The 26,017-nt window shown below is 37.6% G+C and overlaps 1 protein-coding gene across 1 annotated transcript; it reads left to right on the top strand.

The window, feature by feature from the left end:
- Positions 1-227: 227 nt before the first annotated feature.
- LOC146730209 (bifunctional purine biosynthesis protein ATIC-like) lies at positions 228-23,175 on the top strand. The gene is made up of 9 exons (XM_085494484.1): positions 228-257; positions 4,962-5,088; positions 5,412-5,488; positions 6,038-6,104; positions 6,497-6,585; positions 18,541-18,650; positions 20,081-20,140; positions 21,987-22,084; positions 23,073-23,175. Exons 1-9 carry the CDS (start codon positions 239-241, stop codon positions 23,173-23,175), a joined length of 750 nt encoding a protein of 249 aa, XP_085350610.1. The 5' UTR covers positions 228-238.
- The last annotated feature ends 2,842 nt before the right edge of the window (positions 23,176-26,017 follow it).

The following is a 26,017-nucleotide window of genomic DNA, read 5'->3' as shown; positions in this document are numbered from 1 at the left end:
CAATGTTTTCACACATGATTAACAACATTTTCTGAATTTTCATTTGTTGTTCATTATGTTATTGTCATGAAAACTGCTATTTGTTTATTTTCTTCCTCCGAAATTTATTTATTAACAAAAATCCCTAGCCCACCCCAGTTCTTCTAAAGGATAAGCCCTTACTCCTCATGACCTCTGGCATGACCTCAATTCACCCGCTATTTACACACGTGTTTCCGGTCAGTCACCGGACGAGAAAATGGCGGCGGTTGAAATGGGTGAGTTTGTATTGGCAGTGTTTCTCACGTTTGTCACTTTATTTCGTATCGTTTCCAATTCCTTCGGGGCTACGCGACTTTTAAATGTAAAATGGATCGTTGAAATGTGTTTTCACATGGCGATTCATTTGGTGGCGTGTTCGCCGCAAATGCTATGTGTGTTGTGTTTTCTGATACTAGTAGAGAGGAAACCAAAATCAAACTGAGCGGTTTCCTGCTGGACTCCGCTAATGCCCGAACCGGCACGACATGGCACGGAAATACCGTAGTTTTCCCGAACCGGAGCTTCCCGGGAGTAGTGATTTACACTTAATTTGAGGTGTCAATTGTTCACAGGTCTCGAAAAGTGCGGCATTTCCTTGCCAACACAGGCAGTTCCCCGGCAAGACCGGCGATTCCCCGTATGAAAGTATGAGGAATACATTTTATAACAACAGAAATGTACATCAGAAATTCGCCAGACGATGCATTTTACGTAACATAGTTGTCAAGAGAAATTAGTTGGTGTAATGTAGCAAATGCATTATTATGTAGCCATAATAAAACTTTATTTATAAAACAATGTCTATTCACAGTCACTCTGTGGTATATTCAAATCAACCAGAAAACACAGACATATTTAAGGAAATGAAATTTATGAATGCCCATTTACAGAAGCGAATAGGAACGATTAAAGTGTGAAAACCCTGAATGCGACCACTGCAACATGTATACCGTTCAAGCCGAGAGAGCGATGTCATTTTTAAAAGAAACTGGATTACCCTCTCCCTCACTGGCAAATAATGAAGACGGCCAGTTTCTTAGTTTTATATAAGCGTCGGACCTCCCGCCGCTTGCCGTTTCAAACAGTTACATGCCGAAATTTATCAAACTCTGACTTGGCGTTTGCAGTAAATGCCCATCATACATGTGTATGTATTTATCAAACTCTGACTTGGCGTTTGCAGTAAATGCCCATCATACATGTGTATGTATTTATTAAACTCTGACTTGGCGTTTGCAGTCAATGCCCATCATACATGTGTATGTATTTACATGTACTGCTGACAAGATGCGACACACTCGTATATTTCATCCGCGAAGATTAAGTATTTTGGATCCGGGTCGAATTGCAAATATTTAGCGTACGCGGGTCGTTTATTTTATTTTTACTAGGGACCGGGTCGAATATTCACTTCATTATTTTTCGTCCACGTTTGTAAATATTTCGCGTTCATGTTCTGTAGGTCGTTTTTAATTTTTTTTTTATTTACTAGGGGTTGGGTCGAGAATGTCTGTAAATATTTCGCGTTCATATTCCGTGGATCGTATTTAAATATATTTTTTTGGCTAGCGGTTGGGTCGAGAATGTCTGTAAATATTTCGCGTTCATGTTCCCTGGGTCGTATTTAAATGTATTTTTGCACTGGGGTTAATTTTAGTTCGAGAATGTTTGTAAATATTTCATGTTCATCTTCCGTGGGTCGTATTTAATGTATTTTTTGACTAGGGGTTGGGTCGACAATGTTTGTAAATATTTCGCGTTCATGTTCCGTGGGTCGTATTTAAATATATTTTTTTGACTAGGGGTTGGGTCGAGAATGTCTGTAAATATTTCACGTTCATCTTCCGTGGGACGTATTTAAATATATTTTTTTGACTAGAGGTTGGGTCGAGAATGTCTGTAAATATTTCACGTTCATGTTCCGTGGGTCGTATTTAAATATATTTTTTTGACTAGGGGTTGGGTCGAGAATGTCTGTAAATATTTTGCGTTCATGTTCCGTCCGTGGGTCGTATTTAAATATATTTTTTTGACTAGGGGTTGGATCGAGAATGTCTGTAAATAGTTCTCATTCATCTTCCGTGGGACGTACTTAATGTATTTTTTCACTAGGGGTTGGGTCGAGAATGTTTGTAAATATTTCACGTTCATCTTCCGTGGGTCGTATTTAAATATATTTTTTTAACTAGGGGTTGGGTCGAGAATGTCTGTAAATATTTCGCGTTCATCTTCCGTGGGTCGTATTTAAATATATTTTTTTGACTAGGGGTTGGGTCGAGAATGTCTGTAAATATTTCACGTTCATCTTCCGCGGGTCGTATTTAAATATATTTTTTTCACTAGGGGTTGGGTCGAGAATGTCTGTAAATATTTCGCGTTCATGTTCCGTGGGTCGTATTTAAATATATTTTTTCACTAGGGGTTGGGTCGAGAATGTCTGTAAATATTTCGCGTTCATGTTCCGTGGGTCGTATTTAAATGTATTTTTGCACTGGGGTTAATTTTAATTCGAAAATGTTTGTAAATATTTCACATTCATCTTCCGTGGGTTGTATTTAATGTATTTTTTCACTAGGGGTTGGGTCGAGAATGTTTGTAAATATTTCACATTAATCCGACTACAATTACGGCATTCACTCTATATCACCAATGAAATAATAACAACATTAGTTTGATATAAAATGAGACTGTATGTTATTTTATTTTTTTCAATCGTGGAACTTAAACTCAGCACTTGGAAGTTCTGCAGAACGTTGCTAATGCCAATCTTGCCTAGACTAGAGGTCAGACATGGGTGAAATTGCCTGAGTATATTAAATCTAGACGCGCTAGACATTGAAAACATCGCAATGAATGTAGCAACATGTCACTCGTTGATAAAAGTGGCACTCCTCTTTTGGGACATGTAAAAAGTCAGTCGTTTTTTGTCTTTGGAAAGGTGGAAACATGCGAACAATGAGACTATAATAATGAAAAATGAGCGCCGGTTTACCCCGGTTAAGTACCTGTGTTGGCGGGGACCCTCGGTGGCCAAGGAGCTTATCACTATGTATATCATACACGCTGCTACAACGCCAGTTGGACCGGCTAAATAATATTCGCAACAAGCACAATGGCATAATTTATATGATACGACTGTGAATTGTTTGACTGCCCATACATTTGGTCAGCGGTACGGTCGACAACGAATATTCTGTACAATTACATAATACGGAGTGCTGTCATTTTAAACTGAGTACAATATTAACAACAATGACCTGATATAGAATGGAGCTGTATGTTATTTTATTTTTTTTTCAATCGTGGAACTTAAACTCAGCACTTGGAAGTTCTGCATAACGTTGCCCAACACATATCTTGTCGAGACTAGAGGTCAGACATGGGTCAATTTGCGTGAATATATTAAATACGCAGATGCGCTAGACAGTGAAAACATCGCAACGAATGTAGTAACTCGTTGATAAAAGTGGTACTCCTTTTCAGGGAAAGGTGAGAACATTTGAACAATAGGATTATAATCATGAACAATAAGCGCCGGCTAACCCCGAAAATGTGTCAGTGTTGACAGGAACCATCGGCCCGTCAAGGAGCTTCTGCTGACTTCCCGGGTGTTGTCGGAGCACCGCGGGAAACCGCCCAGTTTGATTTCGGTCACTTCCCATAGTGGATTACCAAAGTAACATTGGCTGTATGTCTAGCGTAGCCGTGGCTGTATGTCTAGCGTAGCCGTGGCTGTATGTCTAGCGTAGCCGTGGCTGTATGTCTAGCGTAGCCGTGGCTGTATGTCTAGCGTAGCCGTGGCTGTATGTCTAGCGTAGCCGTGGCTGTATGTCTAGCGTAGCCGTGGCTGTATGTCTAGCGTAGCCGTGGCTGTATGTCTAGCGTAGCCGTGGCTGTATGTCTAGCGTAGCCGTGGCTGTATGTCTAGCGTAGCCGTGGCTGTTGTCTAGCGTAGCCGTGGCTGTATGTCTAGCGTAGCCGTGGCTGTATGTCTAGCGTAGCCGTGGCTGTATGTCTAGCGTAGCCGTGGCTGTATGTCTAGCGTAGCCGTGGCTGTTGTCGAGCGTAGCCGTGGCTGTATGTCTAGCGTAGCCGTGGCTGTTGTCTAGTATTGGGACATCAGTCAGAGAATGAATGAATAATACAAGACATTGTTGTTGAATAGTACGATGTAGAATGGGGTGCATATTTCTATATATTTCCAAAATATTGAATATCTACTGGTACATGTATTGAAACAGTAGCTTTTAGCAGCGTGCATAGAATTACCTGTGGGCTGTGGCTAGCTTAGTGTATATCAGGATTCCCATCACGTTGTAGAGTAGGCATTGATTACATTCAGTCATCGACTGCCCAATCAAACACTGTCATGGATTAAAAGTATTTGTAATCATACTGGTAAATATTTAAAATGATTTTCAACAATGTTCCAATTTTAAACCATTACAAAACCAATCCCTTTCACTAATTCCTAATTTTTACTTTATTAGATGATCATCTATACATGTTCCAAAAGCCAAAAAAAATGTATTTATTGTATTTTATGCTGGATTGTTAAAATCTGACTTTGATTCATTCCTAGTGATTGACCATGGTATCACACCTCTACACATGTGGTATTAATAGAGCAAAAACAGTATTGTATGTTGTAATAATAATATTTTTTATTTGTCAGAAAGTTTGGGAGATAGCAGCATATTTTTGAGAAGCGCATTTCTTTTTTTATAAAGACCGCTTTTAAGAAAGAAGTGCTCTTCATTTTCTATTTCTTTGTATGTGTTCAGTTATGGTGCTGTTGATAGAGGAGGGGGGGTGTCATTATTGTTTAACTAGAACATTACATTATGAGGTACATGTACTGTTGCCATGGACACCTCTGCACATTTCTACTAATCAATATCATGTTATAATAATATGACACAAATACTTTCTATTTATAGCTTTACTGAGTGTGTCTGACAAGACAGGATTGGTGTCGTTTGCTGAGAAGCTGCACAACCTGGGACTAAAGTTGATTGGATCCGGTGGGACAGCAGAAGCCATCAGAGATGCTGGTATTCCAATCAGGTGATGTCTTATTTTTTGACAAAATAATATCTTGTCACATTCTATAAATACTGACAAGCATTATAAATTGAGACTTTAGGGAATTTAATTTTAACTTTCACAATCAACAGAACAAAAATTATAATGAGAATCTCCTTAAAAAATGTTTACAGCGGACACAAGATATTTAAATACTCCCGCACCTGGTAGGCAATTACTGAGGGACTTAGCAACATCCCCAGACACTTTCCTAGACACTCCAATGACCGTTGAAGACGCAATAAAGTTACATACCCGCTCAATAATAATAATTTTTCATTTTATTTCTTGTTTTTGTATTATAGCGATGTGTCTGATGTAACTGGTGCACCTGAAATGTTGGGAGGTAGAGTTAAGACGTTACATCCAGCTGTACATGGAGGTATGACAGTAAATGATAATTTCATTAGATTTTGTGATAACAGAAAACAGCAGCTGTTGTTGTGATGTCTGTGTGTTGTACTCAAATGTCAGGTGATTATGGGGTAAACCACATCACCAATATTAAATATGTTGTGTCACATTAGAACACCTTCCTGTGTTTACATTGGATACAGAAATGTATACATGTAACTCGTTATAAAACCATAATCCTGTCACTGATCACAAATGTTCACACAGAGAGAAACAATTTTCATCAGCATTTTTTGCTATCATCTTTTAGTAAATTACATTTATTAGTACAAACAGAAAAATCATTCCGCAAAGTATGGACTGGAGCAGTACTGACTCGCAACGATCTCTGCTGTGTGTTGGTCGATAAATGTGCTTTGTTGTATTCAAATAACCTCATTAATATTCATAGTTTAAATTTTGATGGCATAACATATGTAGGAATCAGAGAACACTATTGGCTTTAGTTAACATGTAATGTAATATTTCTCATTATTTATGTTCTGTTCTTAGATTATTATGTGTTATGTTCTTGCAGGCATTTTGGCACGTAATTCAGAAAGCGACCGTGCTGACATGGAAAAACAAGATTTTAAATACATCAAGTAAGTTATGACAGAGTGCCAAACGCTTATACAAAATGCATCTCATTGGTCATTCAATCCTTCATACCTACCAGCTAACCAATTACAGAACACCTTTCTATTTGCTCTCATTGGTCATTCAATCCTTCATACATGTACCTACCAACTAACCAATTACAGAACACCTTTCTATTTGCTCTCATTGGTCATTCAATCCTTCATACCTACCAACTAACCAATTACAGAACACCTTTCTATTTGCTCTCATTGGTCATTCAATCCTTCATACCTACCAGCTAATCAATTACAGAACACCTTTCTATTTGCTCTCATTCACAATTTGATTTGAGCGTTGACTGTTAAATATTATAAATATCTATTTGTCTCATTACCATTATGCTGTTTATCTGTAGGTTGGTTGCTTGTAATTTGTATCCATTTGTAAACACTGTATCAAAAGGAGGTGTTACTGTAGCAGAAGCTGTGGAACAAATTGATATTGGTAAGTAAAGAAGTGATGGTAGTTTAGCTAATATGACTGGGTATACGAAGCACTGTAAATGTATATAAATATGGGTATATAAATGGCATGTGTGGGTATACTTCACATGGTGGGTATACAGGGCACTGTAAATGTATATAAATATGGGTATATAAATGGCATGTGTGGGTATACCTCACATGGGTAGGTATACTAGGCAATGTAAATGTATATAAATATGGGTATATAAATGGCATGTATGGGTATACTTCACATGGGTGGGTATACTAGGCAATGTAAATGTATATAAATATGGGTATATAAATATATGCAGACGACCTTGTAGTATTATCCCAATCACATACTGGCTTACAAAATGCCATAAATTCTCTTGAAACTTACTGTCAGAAATGGAAACTCAATATTAATATCTCTAAATCAAAAATCATCATGTTTAGTAGGTCAAAAAAATCACAGGACAAACTAAAATTCTATGTTGATGGAAAGGAACTTGAAAATACAAAAACCTACACATACCTCGGCATTAAACTACACAAATCAGGTAAATTCATCGGAGCACAAGAAGACCTCAGAGCTAGAGCAATGAAGGCATGTTTCAAAATGAAACAAATGCTATTCTCAGAAAAACTAACTCCAATCAAAACATACTTAAAAATGTTCGATGCAATTGTAAAACCAATTATGCTTTACTGCAGTGAAATTTGGACGAGCGAGAACATCAATAAATCGCATCTAATGGCAAATCTGTCAACACCAATGGAAAAAGTACAAATACATTTCTGCAAATACCTTCTAAAAGTAAATAGCAAAGCAAGTAATTTGGCAAGCCTACTAGAGTTGGGAAGATATCCTCTCCTAGCATCAAGCTTAAAATATATGATCAAATATTGGATCAAAATTAATAATTCTAACCCAAATTCGCTAGTACATGAAGCTTACAATCTTGGGATACATCTTGATAAAAAAGGAAAAGACAACTGGGTAACAGACATAAAACAAATTTTAGAAAATTTAAATATGGGAAATATTTGGGAAAACCATAAATCTCTTGATGAAAAACAAATCACTGAAACAGTAACGCGCAAACTAGAACAATCCTTTGAAATACATAGTACAGAAACATTACACGATGACAATAAAGGTAAAAACCATAAAAACAAGTTACGAACCTATAGGAAAATTAAAACAGAATTTGCATATGAAAAATATCTCACCACAATCAAAAATCCAAATCATAGAGCAGCTATGACAAAACTCAGAATAAGTGCTCATACCCTTCAAATCGAAAGGGGCAGATATAATAACATTTTAGCGGAGGACCGAATTTGCCCAGTTTGTGACAAACAGGAAATTGAAAACGAAAAACATTTTCTTCTCAATTGTGATTTATACAAGAAGGAACGAGAAATCATGATCAAGAATATTAAATACAATATAAGCAACTTGGGGACGGATGACGAAAAACTTACAAATATACTAAAAATTAAAAATGACAAAACAATCATTGAACTAGGAAAATTCATCCACACTTGTTTCAAATTACGACAAGAAAAAATCTTAAAATGCCAGTTGCCTCAACCAACCGCCAAATAATTTAATTTTATTTTTTATTTTCTATTGTCTTTGAATGTCTTGTGTTATTTTTTATCTTTTTTGTATTACTTTATTGTATTTTCAACTAAGATCCCACTCCGGGATACGGTTTCAATAAAGATTATTATTATTATTATTATTAAATAGCATGTGTGGGTATACTTCACATGGGTGGGTATACTAGGCAATGTAAATGTATATAAATATGGGTATATAAATAGCATGTGTGGGTATACTTCACATGGGTGGGTATACTAGGCAATGTAAATGTATATAAATATGGGTATATAAATGGCATGTGTGGGTATACTTCACATGGGTGGGTATACAGGGCACTGTAAATGTATATAAATATGGGTATATAAATGGCATGTGTGGGTATACCTCACATGGGTAGGTATACTAGGCAATGTAAATGTATATAAATATGGGTATATAAATGGCATGTATGGGTATACTTCACATGGGTGGGTATACTAGGCAATGTAAATGTATATAAATATGGGTATATAAATAGCATGTGTGGGTATACTTCACATGGGTGGGTATACTAGGCAATGTAAATGTATATAAATATGGGTATATAAATGGCATGTGTGGGTATACTTCACATGGGTGGGTATACTAGGCAATGTAAATGTATATAAATATGGGTATATAAATGGCATGTGTGGGTATACTTCACATGGGTGGGTATACTAGGCAATGTAAATGTATATAAATATGGGTATATAAATGGCATGGGTGGGTATACTTCACATGGGTTGGTATACTAGGCAATGTAAATGTATATAAATATGGGTATATAAATGGCATGTGTGGGTATACTTCACATGGGTGGGTATACTAGGCAATGTAAATGTATATAAATATGGGTATATAAATGGCATGTGTGGGTATACCTCACATGGGTAGGTATACTAGGCAATGTAAATGTATATAAATATGGGTATATAAATGGCATGTGTGGGTATACTTCACATGGGTGGGTATACTAGGCAATGTAAATGTATATAAATATGGGTATATAAATGGCATGTATGGGTATACTTCACATGGGTGGGTATACTAGGCAATGTAAATGTATATAAATATGAGTATATAAATGGCATGTGTGGGTATACCTGGCAATGTAAATGTATATAAATATGGGTATATAAATGGCATGTGTGGGTATACCTCACATGGGTGGGTATACTAGGCAATGTAAATGTATATAAATATGGGTATATAAATGGCATGTGTGGGTATACCTCACATGGGTGGGTATACTAGGCAATGTAAATGTATATAAATATGGGTATATAAATGGCATGTGTGGGTATACTTCACATGGGTGGGTATACTATGCAATGTAAATGTATATAAGTATGGGTATATAAATGGCATGTGTGGGTATACTTCACATGGGTGGGTATACTAGGTAATGTAAATGTATATAAATATGAGTATATAAATGGCATGTGTGGGTATACCTCACATGGGTGGGTATACTTGGCAATGTAAATGTATATAAATATGGGTATATAAATGGCATGTGTGGGTATACTTCACATGGGCTGGTATACTGGGCAGTCAGGGTTTTTTCTAGGGAAAAACTGCAGGAGCACTGCAATTTAGCGGCGCCACCAAGTGAATTTTATGGTTGCCAGAGGATCTGCTCCCTAGGGTAAGGGACCACATGGCCATGGCATGAGGGTGCTGCACCCTGTTCCTTTGTTTAAAAACTCTCTGGGCAGTAGTTGGTATACTAGGTGGTAGTTGGTATACAAGTTATAGGTGATGTAACATTGGTGCAATAGTTGGGTATATATACATGTAAGTCATGGTGGCAATAGATGGGTGTACTAGGTATACTAGGCATATCTTACCTCGATAGGTACATGTACACTAGGCAATATATGGTAATATACATGTCATGGTGGCAATAGGTAGGTATACTAGGCATAGATAGGTATAATAGGCATACCTTACCTAGGTAGGTACATGTACACTAGGCAATATATGGTAATATACATGTCATGGTGGCAATAGGCGGGTATACTAGGTATAGATGGGTATACTAGGCATACCTTACTTGGGTAGATACATGTATACTAGGCATAGATGGGTATACTAGGCATACCTTACCTGGGTACATGTACACTAGGCAATATATGGTAATATACATGTCATGGTAGCAATAGGTGGGTATACTAGGCATAGATGGGTATACTAGGCATACCTTACTTGGGTAGGTACATGTACACTAGGCAATATTTGGGAATATACATGTCATGGTGGCAATAGGTGGGTATACTAGGCATACCTTACCTGGGTAGGTACATGTATACTAGGCATAGATGGGTATACTCGGCATATCTTACTTGGGTAGGTACATGTACACTAAGCAATATATGGTAATATACATGTCATGGTGGCAATAGGTGGGTATACTAGGCATAGATGGGTATAATAGGCATACCTTACCTGGGTAGGTACATGTACACGAGGCAATATATGGGATTATACATGTCATGGTGGCAATAGGTGGGTATACTAGGCATATATGGGTATACTAGGCATACCTTACTTGGGTAGGTACATGTACACTAGGCAATATATGGGAATATAATGTCATGGTGGCAATAGGTGGGTATACTAGGCATGGATGGGTATAATAGGCATACCTTACCTAGGTAGGTACATGTACACTAGGCAATATTTGAAATATACATGTCATGGTGGCAATAGGTGGGTAAACTAGGCATATCTTACCTGGGTAGGTACATGTATACTAGGCATAGATGGGTATACTCAACATATCTTACTTGGGTAGGTACATGTACACTAAGCAATATATGGTAATATACATGTCATGGTGGCAATAGGTGGGTATACTAGGCATAGATGGGTATACTAGGCATACCTTACCTGGATAGGTACATGTACACTAGGCAATATATGGTAATATACATGTCATGGTGGCAATAGATGGGTATACTTGCCATAGATGGGTATACTAGGCATACCTTACCTGGGTAGATACATGTATACTAGGCATAGATGGGTATACTAGGCATACCTTACCTAGGTACATGTACACTAGGCAATATATGGTAATATACATGTCATGGTAGCAATAGGTGGGTATACTAGGCATAGATGGGTATACTAGGCATACCTTACTTGGGTAGGTACATGTACACTAGGCAATATTTGGGAATATACATGTCATGGTGGCAATAGGTGGGTATACTAGGCATACCTTACCTGGGTAGGTACATGTATACTAGGCATAGATGGGTATACTCGGCATATCTTACTTGGGTAGGTACATGTACACTAAGCAATATATGGTAATATACATGTCATGGTGGCAATAGGTGGGTATACTAGGCATAGATGGGTATAATAGGCATACCTTACCTGGGTAGGTACATGTACACGAGGCAATATATGGGATTATACATGTCATGGTGGCAATAGGTGGGTATACTAGGCATATATGGGTATACTAGGCATACCTTACTTGGGTAGGTACATGTACACTAGGCAATATATGGGAATATAATGTCATGGTGGCAATAGGTGGGTATACTAGGCATGGATGGGTATAATAGGCATACCTTACCTAGGTAGGTACATGTACACTAGGCAATATTTGAAATATACATGTCATGGTGGCAATAGGTGGGTAAACTAGGCATATCTTACCTGGGTAGGTACATGTATACTAGGCATAGATGGGTATACTCAACATATCTTACTTGGGTTGGTACATGTACACTAAGCAATATATGGTAATATACATGTCATGGTGGCAATAGGTGGGTATACTAGGCATAGATGGGTATACTAGGCATACCTTACCTGGGTAGGTACATGTACACTAGGCAATATATGGTAATATACATGTCATGGTGGCAATAGATGGGTATACTTGCCATAGATGGGTATACTAGGCATACCTTACCTGGGTAGATACATGTATACTAGGCATAGATGGGTATACTAGGCATACCTTACCTAGGTACATGTACACTAGGCAATATATGGTAATATACATGTCATGGTAGCAATAGGTGGGTATACTAGGCATACCTTACTTGGGTAGGTACATGTACACTAGGCAATATTTGGGAATATACATGTCATGGTGGCAATAGGTGGGTATACTAGGCATAGATGGGTATACTAGGCATACCTTACCTGGGTAGGTACATGTACACTAGGTAATATTTGAAATATACATGTCATGGTGGCAATAGGTGGGTATACTAGGCATAGATGGGTATACTAGGCATACCTTACCTGGGTAGGTACATGTACACTAGGCAATATTTGGATATATACAAGTCATGGTGGCAATAGGCGGGTATACTAGGCATAGATGGGTATATTAGGCATACCTTACCTGGGTAGGTACATGTACACTAGGCAATATTTGAAATATACATGTCATGGTGGCAATAGGTAGGTATACTAGGCATAGATGGGTATACTAGGCATACCTTACCTGGGTAGGTACATGTACACTAGGCAATATATGGGAATATACATGTCATGGTGGCAATAGGTGGGTATACTAGGCATAGATGGGTATACTAGGCATACCTTACTTGGGTAGGTACATGTACTCTAGGCAATATTTGGATATATACAAGTCATGGTGGCAATAGGTGGGTATACTAGGCATAGATGGGTATACTAGGCATACCTTACCTGGGTAGGTACATGTACACTAGGCAATATTTGAAATATACATGTCATGGTGGCAATAGGTGGGTATACTAGGCATAGACGGGTATACTAGGCATACCTTACCTGGGTAGGTACATGTACACTAGGCAATATATGGGAATATACATGTCATGGTGGCAATAGGTGGGTATACTAGGCATAGGTGGGTATACTAGGCATAGATTGGTATACTAGGCATAGATGGGTATACTAGGCATAGATGGGTATACTAGGCATACCTTACCTGGGTAGGTACATGTACACTAGGCAATATATGGGAATATACATGGCATGGTGGCAATAGGTGGGTATACTAGGCATAGGTGGGTATACTAGGCATAGATTGGTATACTAGGCATAGATGGGTATACTAGGCATAGATGGGTATAATAGGCATACCTTACTTGGGTAGGTACATGTACACTAGGCAATATTTGGGAATATACATGTCATGGTGGCAATAGGTGGGTACACTAGGCATAGATGGATATACTAGGCATACCTTACTTGGGTAGGTACATGTACACTAGGCAATATATGGGAATATACATGTCATGGTGGCAATAGGTGGGTATACTAGGCATAGATGGGTATACTAGGCATACCTTACTTGGGTAGGTACATGTACACTAGGCAATATATGGGAATATACATGTCATGGTGGCAATAGGTAGGTATACTAGGCATAGATGGGTATACTAGGCATACCTTACTTGGGTAGGTACATGTACACTAGGCAATATTTGGGAATATACATGTCATGGTGGCATTAGGTGGGTACACTAGGCATAGATGGGTATACTAGGCATACCTTACTTAGGTCCATGTACACTAGGTAATATTTGGGAATATACATGTCATGGTGGCAATAGGTGGGTACACTAGGCATAGATGGGTATAATAGGCATACAATGTACCTTACCTGGGTAGGTACATGTACACTCGGCAATATATGGTAATATACATGTCATGGTGGCAATAGGTGGGTACACTAGGCATGGATGGGTATACTAGGCATACCTTACCTGGGTAGGTACATGTACACTAGGCAATATTTGGGAATATACATGTCATGGTGGCAATAGGTGGGTACACTAGGCATGGATGGGTATACTAGGCATACCTTACCTGGGTAGGTACATGTACACTAGGCAATATATGGTAATATGCATGTCATGGTGGCAATAGATGGGTATACTAGGCATACCTTACTTGGGTAGGTACATGTACACTAGGCAATATATGGGAATATACATGTCATGGTGGCAATAGGTAGGTATACTAGGCATAGATGGGTATAATAGGCATACCTTACTTGGGTAGGTACATGTACACTAGGCAATATATGGGAATAAACATGTCATGGTGGCAATAGATGGGTATACTAGGCATAGATGGGTATACTAGGCATACCTTACCTGGGTAGGTACATGTACACTAGGCAATATATGGGAATATACATGTCATGGTGGCAATAGGTGGGTATACTAAGCATAGATGGGTATACTAGGCATACCTTACCTGGGTAGGTACATGTACACTAGGCAATATATGGGAATATACATGTCATGGTGGCAATAGGTGGGTATACTAGGCATAGATGGGTATACTAGGCATACCTTACCTGGGTAGGTACATGTACACTAGGCAATATATGGGAATATACATGTCATGGTGGCAATAGGTGGGTATACTAAGCATAGATGGGTATACTAGGCATACCTTACCTGGGTAGGTACATGTACACTAGGCAATATATGGGAATATACATGTCATGGTGGCAATAGGTGGGTATACTAGGCATAGATGGGTATAATAGGCATACCTTACCTGGGTAGGTACATGTACACTAGGCAATATATGGGAATATACATGTCATGGTGGCAATAGGTGGGTATACTAGGCATAGATGGGTATAATAGGCATACCTTACCTGGGTAGGTACATGTACACTAGGCAATATATGGGAATATACATGTCATGGTGGCAATAGGTGGGTATACTAGGCATAGATGGGTATACTAGGCATACCTTACCTGGGTAGGTACATGTACACTAGGCAATATTTGGATATATACAAGTCATGGTGGCAATAGGCGGGTATACTAGGCATAGATGGGTATATTAGGCATACCTTACCTGGGTAGGTACATGTACACTAGGCAATATTTGAAATATACATGTCATGGTGGCAATAGGTAGGTATACTAGGCATAGATGGGTATACTAGGCATACCTTACCTGGGTAGGTACATGTACACTAGGCAATATATGGGAATATACATGTCATGGTGGCAATAGGTGGGTATACTAGGCATAGATGGGTATACTAGGCATACCTTACTTGGGTAGGTACATGTACTCTAGGCAATATTTGGATATATACAAGTCATGGTGGCAATAGGTGGGTATACTAGGCATAGATGGGTATACTAGGCATACCTTACCTGGGTAGGTACATGTACACTAGGCAATATTTGAAATATACATGTCATGGTGGCAATAGGTGGGTATACTAGGCATAGACGGGTATACTAGGCATACCTTACCTGGGTAGGTACATGTACACTAGGCAATATATGGGAATATACATGTCATGGTGGCAATAGGTGGGTATACTAGGCATAGGTGGGTATACTAGGCATAGATTGGTATACTAGGCATAGATGGGTATACTAGGCATAGATGGGTATACTAGGCATACCTTACCTGGGTAGGTACATGTACACTAGGCAATATATGGGAATATACATGGCATGGTGGCAATAGGTGGGTATACTAGGCATATGTGGGTATACTAGGCATAGATTGGTATACTAGGCATAGATGGGTATACTAGGCATAGATGGGTATAATAGGCATACCTTACTTGGGTAGGTACATGTACACTAGGCAATATTTGGGAATATACATGTCATGGTGGCAATAGGTGGGTACACTAGGCATAGATGGATATACTAGGCATACCTTACTTGGGTAGGTACATGTACACTAGGCAATATATGGGAATATACATGTCATGGTGGCAATAGGTGGGTATACTAGGCATAGATGGGTATACTAGGCATACCTTACTTGGGTAGGTACATGTACACTAGGCAATATATGGGAATATACATGTCATGGTGGCAATAGGTAGGTATACTAGGCATAGATGGGTATACTAGGCATACCTTACTTGGGTAGGTACATGTACACTAGGCAATATTTGGGAATATACATGTCATGGTGGCATTAGGTGGGTACACTAGGCATAGATGGGTATACTAGGCATACCTTACTTAGGTCCATGTACACTAGGTAATATTTGGGAATATACATGTCATGGTGGCAATAGGTGGGTACACTAGGCATAGATGGGTATAATAGGCATACAATGTACCTTACCTGGGTAGGTACATGTACACTCGGCAATATATGGTAATATACATGTCATGGTGGCAATAGGTGGGTACACTAGGCATGGATGGGTATACTAGGCATACCTTACCTGGGTAGGTACATGTACACTAGGCAATATTTGGGAATATACATGTCATGGTGGCAATAGGTGGGTACACTAGGCATGGATGGGTATACTAGGCATACCTTACCTGGGTAGGTACATGTACACTAGGCAATATATGGTAATATGCATGTCATGGTGGCAATAGATGGGTATACTAGGCATACCTTACTTGGGTAGGTACATGTACACTAGGCAATATATGGGAATATACATGTCATGGTGGCAATAGGTAGGTATACTAGGCATAGATGGGTATAATAGGCATACCTTACTTGGGTAGGTACATGTACACTAGGCAATATATGGGAATAAACATGTCATGGTGGCAATAGATGGGTATACTAGGCATAGATGGGTATACTAGGCATACCTTACCTGGGTAGGTACATGTACACTAGGCAATATATGGGAATATACATGTCATGGTGGCAATAGGTGGGTATACTAAGCATAGATGGGTATACTAGGCATACCTTACCTGGGTAGGTACATGTACACTAGGCAATATATGGGAATATACATGTCATGGTGGCAATAGGTGGGTATACTAGGCATAGATGGGTATACTAGGCATACCTTACCTGGGTAGGTACATGTACACTAGGCAATATATGGGAATATACATGTCATGGTGGCAATAGGTGGGTATACTAAGCATAGATGGGTATACTAGGCATACCTTACCTGGGTAGGTACATGTACACTAGGCAATATATGGGAATATACATGTCATGGTGGCAATAGGTGGGTATACTAGGCATAGATGGGTATAATAGGCATACCTTACCTGGGTAGGTACATGTACACTAGGCAATATATGGGAATATACATGTCATGGTGGCAATAGGTAGGTATACTAGGCATAGATGGGTATACTAGGCATACCTTACTTGGGTAGGTACATGTACACTAGGCAATAGATAAGTACTGCATTATAAAACATGACTTGTATTAATAAGTTTATTTAAAAGATTTGATTTATTTGTAAAAATAAAATCTGTGCAGTAATTAATGCCTTTACAGTAGTCAGTGTAGACAAGTACTACATTATAAAACATGACTTGTATTAATAAGTTTATTGAAATGATGATGAAATGTAAAGTTTGGAAACTCGTGACACAAAACCTGATACAAGGTAAATGCTTGTTGTCAAGGTTGGTATCAACTCAGTCAATAATATTATGGGATATGTATGTATGATGGCAATAAAGTGGTTGTGTTCACTGACAGATAGATTTTTCTGTCACAATAATTTCCGTAGAGTTCTATCATCTGCTTTGTTGTAGTTTTTGATGTAAACTGTGATAGAATGTGACATGAAATAATCTTAAAGGACGCTGGTTGTTGTGCTACGCATGCACTAAATATGGGTCTCAGATGAACAAAGATGGTGACTTTGACTGTTGTGCAGACTAATGACTACAAACTGAGACCAAGATTTAACTGCAGAGATTTGTTTAAACAAGGGAATAGGAGCACAGCACCCTCATGCCATGGCCATGGCCATGCGCCCACTTACCCTGGTGAGCAGATCCTCAGACAACTGTAAAATTCTGATTGACCAGCGATCACATGTGGCCACAGTCTTCATCTGTGACCTGTCATGGAAGCCATAGAATGCTCCATTTTAACTTAGAATTATCAAAAACTCCACACCCTGGTAGGGAGAACCCTATTTCCCAACTTGATGAATTTCTAGAAAAAAACCCTGAACTGGGTTAAAACTTCAACTCATATTTTACATTCTCTTTGAATTTGATTGTTGGACAAATTATATTTACATGTGGCAATCAAAAAAAGTTACATGACAGATTCTCTTGAAAATTACTCATAAAACTCGAGACAAGTCTGTTTTAATGACTGTGAGGAATTTTCAAGGATTTTACTTGTTTTGTAACAGTGACAATTTTGTTAGTGTCCTACAACATGGAATGTCAATGACTTTCAAGAAATGGTGTCATTAATGGAATCGTATCTTGAAAATTAAGGGGTGAAAACCTTTTAATTTTCAAGATTTTGTCACAAAAAATATACAAAATGTTTACATCACAAAAAATTGTCCAAAAAATGACATTTTAATTTTTCTTGACAGTGCATTCATTCTTTTATTACATTCTGTCATTCATTTCTAGGCATTCAACCACACAGCGTGTATGATGCCGCTATTTCAAATTATTTTTTGAAAGGAATACAGTCAGGGTGTGTCTCAGTTACTGCTACAATATGGAATGAAAGGAATACAGTCAGGGTGTCTCAGTTACTGCTACAATATGGAATGAAAGGAATACAGTCAGGGTGTCTCAGTTACTGCTACAATATGGAATGAAAGGAATACAGTCAGGGTGTCTCAGTTACTGCTACAATATGGAATGAAAGGAATACAGTCAGGGTGTCTCAGTTACTGCTACAATATGGAATGAAAGGAATACAGTCAGGGTGTGTCTCAGTTACTGCTACAATATGGAATGAAAGGAATACAGTCAGGGTGTCTCAGTTACTGCTACAATATGGAATGAATCCTCATCAAAAGCCAGCACAGTTATACACTACACCTACGGCAACTACCAGTCAAAGTCCTGAATGGTTCTCCTGGATTTATTAATCTGGGTGACTTCAATTCAGGGCAGTTAGTAAGAGAGCTGAAGACTGCCCTCAACCTACCAGCTGCTGCATCTTTTAAACATGTCAGCCCAGCAGGTGAGTACTTGAACTGAAGACTGCATCACTTGGTGTCACATCACATGGTGTCACATCATTCATTGTCGCATCACTTGGTGTCGCATCACATGGTGTCACATCATTCATTGTCGCATCACTTGGTGTCACATCACATCGTCGTCCGTGTCAACTTTTATCTTATTTGACTTCTTCTTGAAAACTACAATTCTTATTGCTTTGATACTTGGTGTATATGTACCTTGGGCAGATTTGTTTTTTTTCGTTATATCTTCAATTCTCCAATTTTGTTGAAAACCGCAAGTCTGATTGCTTTAATACTATACATATAGATACCTTGTGCACCTCTCTCAGATTTGTTCATTTTCTAATGATATCTTCAGTTATTTAATTGAAATGTCCATTGCTAACAGCGAAGCTATCTCAGCTGCTTGTTTGTCCTGTGTTTACAGTTGATTTTATGCATAACAGGGAACTTCAGAGAAAATTAGTCTATTGAAATCAATTTTGAGTCTGTTCTGTGATGTGTTAGTTGATACGATTGCTGAAATTCCTTTTTATCATATTTTTCAAGTATTGCATTGAAGTATACACAGTCAAACTCAATATGAGAGATGGTCAAGTTATTGGTATGGGTGCGGGTGCTGGACAACAGTCACGTATCCATTGTACTAGACTAGCTGGTGATAAAGCTAATAACTGGTAAGTTAACTTTAGTTATTAACTACTCACTGTAAAAAAAATTCAAAATTTTGTTGCTAAGTGATTCCGTCAACACCCTAAAGTACTTGGAATGCATTGACTTGAACAAAGCTTACTATCAAATAAATGTCAGGGAAAAAACAAACTTAAACAGTTCAAGATAAATGCCAATCAAATATAAACCACTCTGTATATATACTTAAATACTGTAATGTAATTTAGAAATTAACATAAATATAATTATGACTTCTCGTTATGATTTCTGTGAATATTTTAATAATTATTTTTTTGTAGGACATGGAGACATCTGCATGGGAGAGTATGCTAGAGAAACCACCTGAACAGTTAACACAGGTACTAACTGCATTTATACCATTTATATTTGTTGATTTTTTTAATCAGCCTCACTAACAGTTTTGATTTGTGCATATGAAGTAATGCACATAATTTTAAATATCAAGCATTTCTGAAGTGTAGTGCTTGGCCAATTGTCCAGGTTTGGAACTTTAGAAATAAATGAGAGTTCTTTGGCAATAACTGAAAATTTGGCCAAGCAGGGTTTGAACAATGACTTTGTTATTGAGAGACAGTTGCTACATTTACACAACTGCATTTTATCAGAGCCCATTCAGCTCCAATAAACCCTTGGGATTGAACTCTGATAGGGTTGAGCCCCGACATGGCTCTGATTGTGTATACACATATAGATAGGTTCACTCATCTTCTTCAGAATACATTGTGGTAATTTACATATTCTGAATTCATTGTTTGTATTGAATACAGTATTTTGAAATCAGTTTTCAAATACAGTAAAACCTGTCAAAACCGACCATGACTGGGACTGGGATCTATGGTCGGTTTTCAGAGGGAGTCGGTTTATTCAGGGTGGGAGTGACTTCGATTGAAACAACAATTACATGTGCTGTAAACATGGGACAAATGAAAGACACCGGAGTTTGCCTCCGGTGATTAAACATGTATTTACATTTATTGTATTGTTTCAATAAAATAATTTACCAAATAAGACAAGAATATTATGGTATGTACATGAAATCAATAAACATTAAAATAACTGTTAGAACAGACCGGGTAAGTATTGCGTATCGTAACTGAAGGAGTCTATTTTGAATGACATCACAACGCAAGTTCACGTGAGCTACAAGTAATTATCATAATTTATGCAGACAGTCGATTTTGCTGTTAAATCAATGAATCAAATTACGATGTAAAAAAATCATCAAGTTTTGACTGCTTTAAAAAACATCTTTTTTCAACAATTTTGTTTTCCGTTTGAATTATGAAATTTTGGATATCTGTCAAGTAATTGAAGTTTTGTAATCTCGTCAACATGTCTAGCACATCGCCACGCGTCAAGTCACTGCTGTTGTGGGGGTTGATAATTTGACTGTTGTTGCAATTTATGTTATCGTTGTCTGTAAATTCATGGTTTTCTTTGTCTGCAATAAAATTCTCAACAATCTGTTGCTCTCACTCGCCGTCATACATTGCTTCAGTCGGTATACGTTCATCAAAGTGGAGGTATTCATCAACGCTACACTGTGTTTGCGGGTCTGCAACTTGCTAAATAAGGTTTCCGAATTCTTTGTTGTCGTCTGCTTCTTCGTCATCATAAATTTCAATCTTGAAGCCACCTTTACGGAAACATTCGAAAGCACAAAACTCAATGTCTCGATCGTTGAAGAAGTGATAATGCAGTGTGCTTCACCGCAATTGAAGTTGATGACCCCGATCATTTGTTTATATCCGGGGTCATTATACTGTCCAGACACCACGCGATGCGTGGGCGTGTGGTGTGAAAAACTTAATCTGTTGCTATTGTTTTACACGGGACGTTACGTGTAGTGTGAGATTTTATATTGTTTCTGTGACGTTCACGGTAAATTCAACACAATGCACACTTTTTAGGTCAAGCAGACCGGATTACTAGATAGCGGATGTGGTGCAACTGGTCGGATGGTCGATGTATTCAGTGTGAATATTGGACTTGGGACCGATCAATGCGGTCGGTATTCGGAGTAGACAGTGGTCGGATTTCACAGGTTGTTTTAACATAGGCGTCTATGGAGAAATTTCGGGACTACATAAATCGGTCGGTTCTGACAGTAGGTCGGTTTATCCAGAGGTCGGTTTTGACAGGTTTTACTGTATATCAATGATTGCTTTGTTATTCTTACTGCAGTCTGAGCGTGAGCAGTGGTTATCAAAACTGAAAGGTGTAGCAATAAGTTCGGATGCATTCTTTCCATTCTGTGATAATATTGACAGTGTATCAGGTGAGTGTTTGATATGTCTACCAATACTGTGCAGGAAATATTTGGACAGGTTGCCAGTTTATACAGGTTGGACTGGTTTAGACAGGTTGTCATTTTATACAGGGTTAGACTGGTGTAGACAGTTTGCTTGTTAATACAGAGTGATACTGGTTTAGACAGATTAAAAGTTTATGCAGGGTTAGATCAATTGCTAGTTTGTACAGGGTTAGACTGGTTTAGACTGGTTTAAACAGGTTGTCAGTTTATACATGGTTAGACTGGTTTAGACAGTTTGCTCGTTTATACAGACAGTCAGATTGGTTTAGACAGTTTGCTAGTTTATAGAGGGGTTAGACCGGTTTGAACAGGTTCAAAATGGTTGCTAGTTTAGACAGGGTTAGACTGGTTTAGTGAGTTTGCTAGTTTTTACAGGGTTAGACTGGTTTATACAGTTTGCTAGTTTATAGAGGGGTTAGACCGGTTCAAAATGGTTGCTAGTTTATACAGAGTTAGGCTGGTTCAGAATGGTTGCTAGTTTAGACAGTTTGCTAGTTTGAACAGGTCCAGACCAGTTTTAACAGGTTCAAATCAGTTGCTAGTTTATACAGGGTTAGACTGGTTTAAACAGTTTGCTAGTTTTTACAGAATTAGACCAGTTTGAACAGGTTCAGAATGGTTGCTAGTTCATACAGGGTTAGACTGGTTTAGACAGTTTGCTTGTTTATACAAGATTAGACTGGTTTAAACAGGTTGTCAGTTTGCCAGTTTATACAGGGTTAGACTGGTTTAGACCACTTTGAACAGGTTCAGAACAGTTGCTAGTTTATGCAGGGTTGTACAGGGTTAGACAGGTTGCGACTGGTTTAGACCAGTTTATACAGGATTATATACCGGTTTCTAGTTTACACAAGATTAAATTGGTTCAGACTGGTTGCTATTTTATGCAGGGTTAAACAAATTTAAACAGACTCAGAACTAGTATAACTGAGTGGAATTTTTTTATATTTTCAGAGTGGTGTTCAATACATTGCTTCACCATTGGGATCAACTCAAGACCAGGTTATAACTGATGACCATTCCATTGCATTAGTATTCACAAATACCACGGTACACTAATCAACAAACGGCAACTTTTGTTAAGAAATGTTGATCTGTTTATAATAATATATTTGCCTGCTTTCAACAATCTGCAACATGAATGTTGCAAAGAATAGAATGAGTCAAAAATTTGATTGATGTTTTTTGTATCACATGTTTAACTTTTTTTTTGTGTGTCATCTCTCATTTTAATTTTTATGAAAACAATACTAAATTAACTTTTACTACTTCCCTCAAATCAAATGACTTGCGTTTCCAGTTTATTTTTAATCATCAATCGTCCTCATTTCCAAATATTGCCACTATGTGTCAAGTTAGTTATTTTTTTCTGCAAACAGTTTTAATTTATTCCATTATTAAATATTGTGCTTTTAAAATATTTAACATTTTCTGAACTGGTGCGAGAAGTTAATACAATAACTGAAGTTGGTGATTCCCAATGAGCAGCCATTCCATGGATACCGTCATTTTTAGCCAAACTGTTCTGTAGTAAAAAAATTAAACATTTTTTGTGATTTCTTGTGCACATTTGCCCTGAAAAATTCCCATATTTTATGCAATGGAACAGTTTTGCTGAATTGCGATGATTTTCTCAAAAACAAATTACTGTAAGTTCATTCATTTTTTACTGATATCTTAGTTTATGTGACCAGGGAAAATAATAGAACTCATCGTTTCCCTGCCAAGTTAGATTCTAATGAAAATAAATGGTTTTACAATATAAATTCAACATATAAAATTAAATTGTAGTTTTGGTTTACAGGGTTTATACAAATATATGCAGCCCGAAGTTTGGTTTTGACATTTGCCAACTTTAAATATGTATAGTATCAAAGCAATTGGACTTACAGTTTTTAACAAGAAGTCGAAAATATCACTTTCTACCAAAAATGACAAAAATATTCACCAAAATTAGAGAATTGAAGATATCATCACGAAATGTCTACATATAGTATCTATATATGTAATATCAAAGCAATTGAACTTTTGGTTTTTAACAAGAAGTCGAAAATATCACTTTTTACCAAAGATATCATCATGAAATGAACAAATCTAAAAGAGGTCTACCCAAGGTACATATACACCAAGTTTCAAAGCTTTTAGGCTTGTAGTTTTCAAGAAGAAGTCGAAAAAGTAAAACATTGACATGGACGACAACTGACAATCACTCATATGATAAGCTCCGCTCGACAAAGTCGACAGCGGAGCTAAAAATTAGTTTCTTCACTGTAGCAATGAACAAATTGTTCACTTTTTTGTTGTCAATGCGTCAGTTTCAAGGAGATAATAACCAGTTCAAATATACTACATGATAATAATTAGCAACAAACTTTGAGAAAAAGCACATCTCAAAAGTACATTTCATATAATGGAAACATATCACAGCTGGAGTTCTCTACCACGCCAAACAAAACACCACCAGGACATCTTCTTCCCAATGCACAATAACTGTGGTTATTTGGGTACAGGCCATGTTGGGGTAAACGCCCACCCCCAAATTCGATACAATAAAGAAGTTGAGGTGATATCCTTGCAAACGCTGGCATAACAGATGATATTTTGGAATAAATAATATCAGTGATTTTAAAACAGTGTGCAAGATCTCTGGGAGGGGGGGTAACCTTATTAAAAAAGATAACATCAAGATGTTGCAATAATTCCTCATTAAAATCGCTGGTTTTGAAATTTTTTAGCGGCTAAAAAATTTCAAAACCAGCGATTTTAATGAGGAATTATTGCAACATCTTGATGTTATCTTTTTTAATAAGGTTACCCCCCCTCCCAGAGATCTTGCACACTGTTTTAAAATCACTGATATTATTTATTCCAAAATATCATCTGTTATGCCAGCGTTTGCAAGGATATCACCTCAACTTCTTTATTGTATCGAATTTGGGGGTGGGCGTTTACCCCAACATGGCCTGTACCCAAATAACCACAGTTATTGTGCATTGGGAAGAAGATGTCCTGGTGGTGTTTTGTTTGGCGTGGTAGAGAACTCCAGCTGTGATATGTTTCCATTATATGAAATGTACTTTTGAGATGTGCTTTTTCTCAAAGTTTGTTGCTAATTATTATCATGTAGTATATTTGAACTGGTTATTATCTCCTTGAAACTGACGCATTGACAACAAAAAAGTGAACAATTTGTTCATTGCTACAGTGAAGAAACTAATTTTTAGCTCCGCTGTCGACTTTGTCGAGCGGAGCTTATCATATGAGTGATTGTCAGTTGTCGTCCATGTCAATGTTTTACTTTTTCGACTTCTTCTTGAAAACTACAAGCCTAAAAGCTTTGAAACTTGGTGTATATGTACCTTGGGTAGACCTCTTTTAGATTTGTTCATTTCATGATGATATCTTTGGTAAAAAGTGATATTTTCGACTTCTTGTTAAAAACCAAAAGTTCAATTGCTTTGATATTACATATATAGATACTATATGTAGACATTTCGTGATGATATCTTCAATTCTCTAATTTTGGTGAATATTTTTGTCATTTTTGGTAGAAAGTGATATTTTCGACTTCTTGTTAAAAACTGTAAGTCCAATTGCTTTGATACTATACATATTTAAAGTTGGCAAATGTCAAAACCAAACTTCGGGCTGCATATATTTGTATAAACCCTGTAAACCAAAACTACAATTTAATTTTATATGTTGAATTTATATTGTAAAACCATTTATTTTCATTAGAATCTAACTTGGCAGGGAAACGATGAGTTCTATTATTTTCCCTGGTCACATAAACTAAGATATCAGTAAAAAATGAATGAACTTACAGTAATTTGTTTTTGAGAAAATCATCGCAATTCAGCAAAACTGTTCCATTGCATAAAATATGGGAATTTTTCAGGGC

This window comes from Saccoglossus kowalevskii, chromosome 20, assembly GCF_978046115.1.
Source record: "Saccoglossus kowalevskii chromosome 20, keSacKowa6.1, whole genome shotgun sequence".
In the NCBI taxonomy this organism is placed as follows: Eukaryota; Metazoa; Hemichordata; class Enteropneusta; family Harrimaniidae; genus Saccoglossus; species Saccoglossus kowalevskii.
This window is presented reverse-complemented; position numbering and strand designations above follow the sequence as displayed.

Bases quoted from the DNA above. Each gene is read 5' to 3' on its own strand.
- LOC146730209 (XM_085494484.1), top strand. The intron at 5,089-5,411 runs GTGATGTCTTAT...TTTGTATTATAG, and splicing joins GATGCTGGTATTCCAATCAG to CGATGTGTCTGATGTAACTG. The intron at 22,085-23,072 runs GTGTTTGATATG...ATATTTTCAGAG, and splicing joins ATTGACAGTGTATCAGGTGA to TGGTGTTCAATACATTGCTT.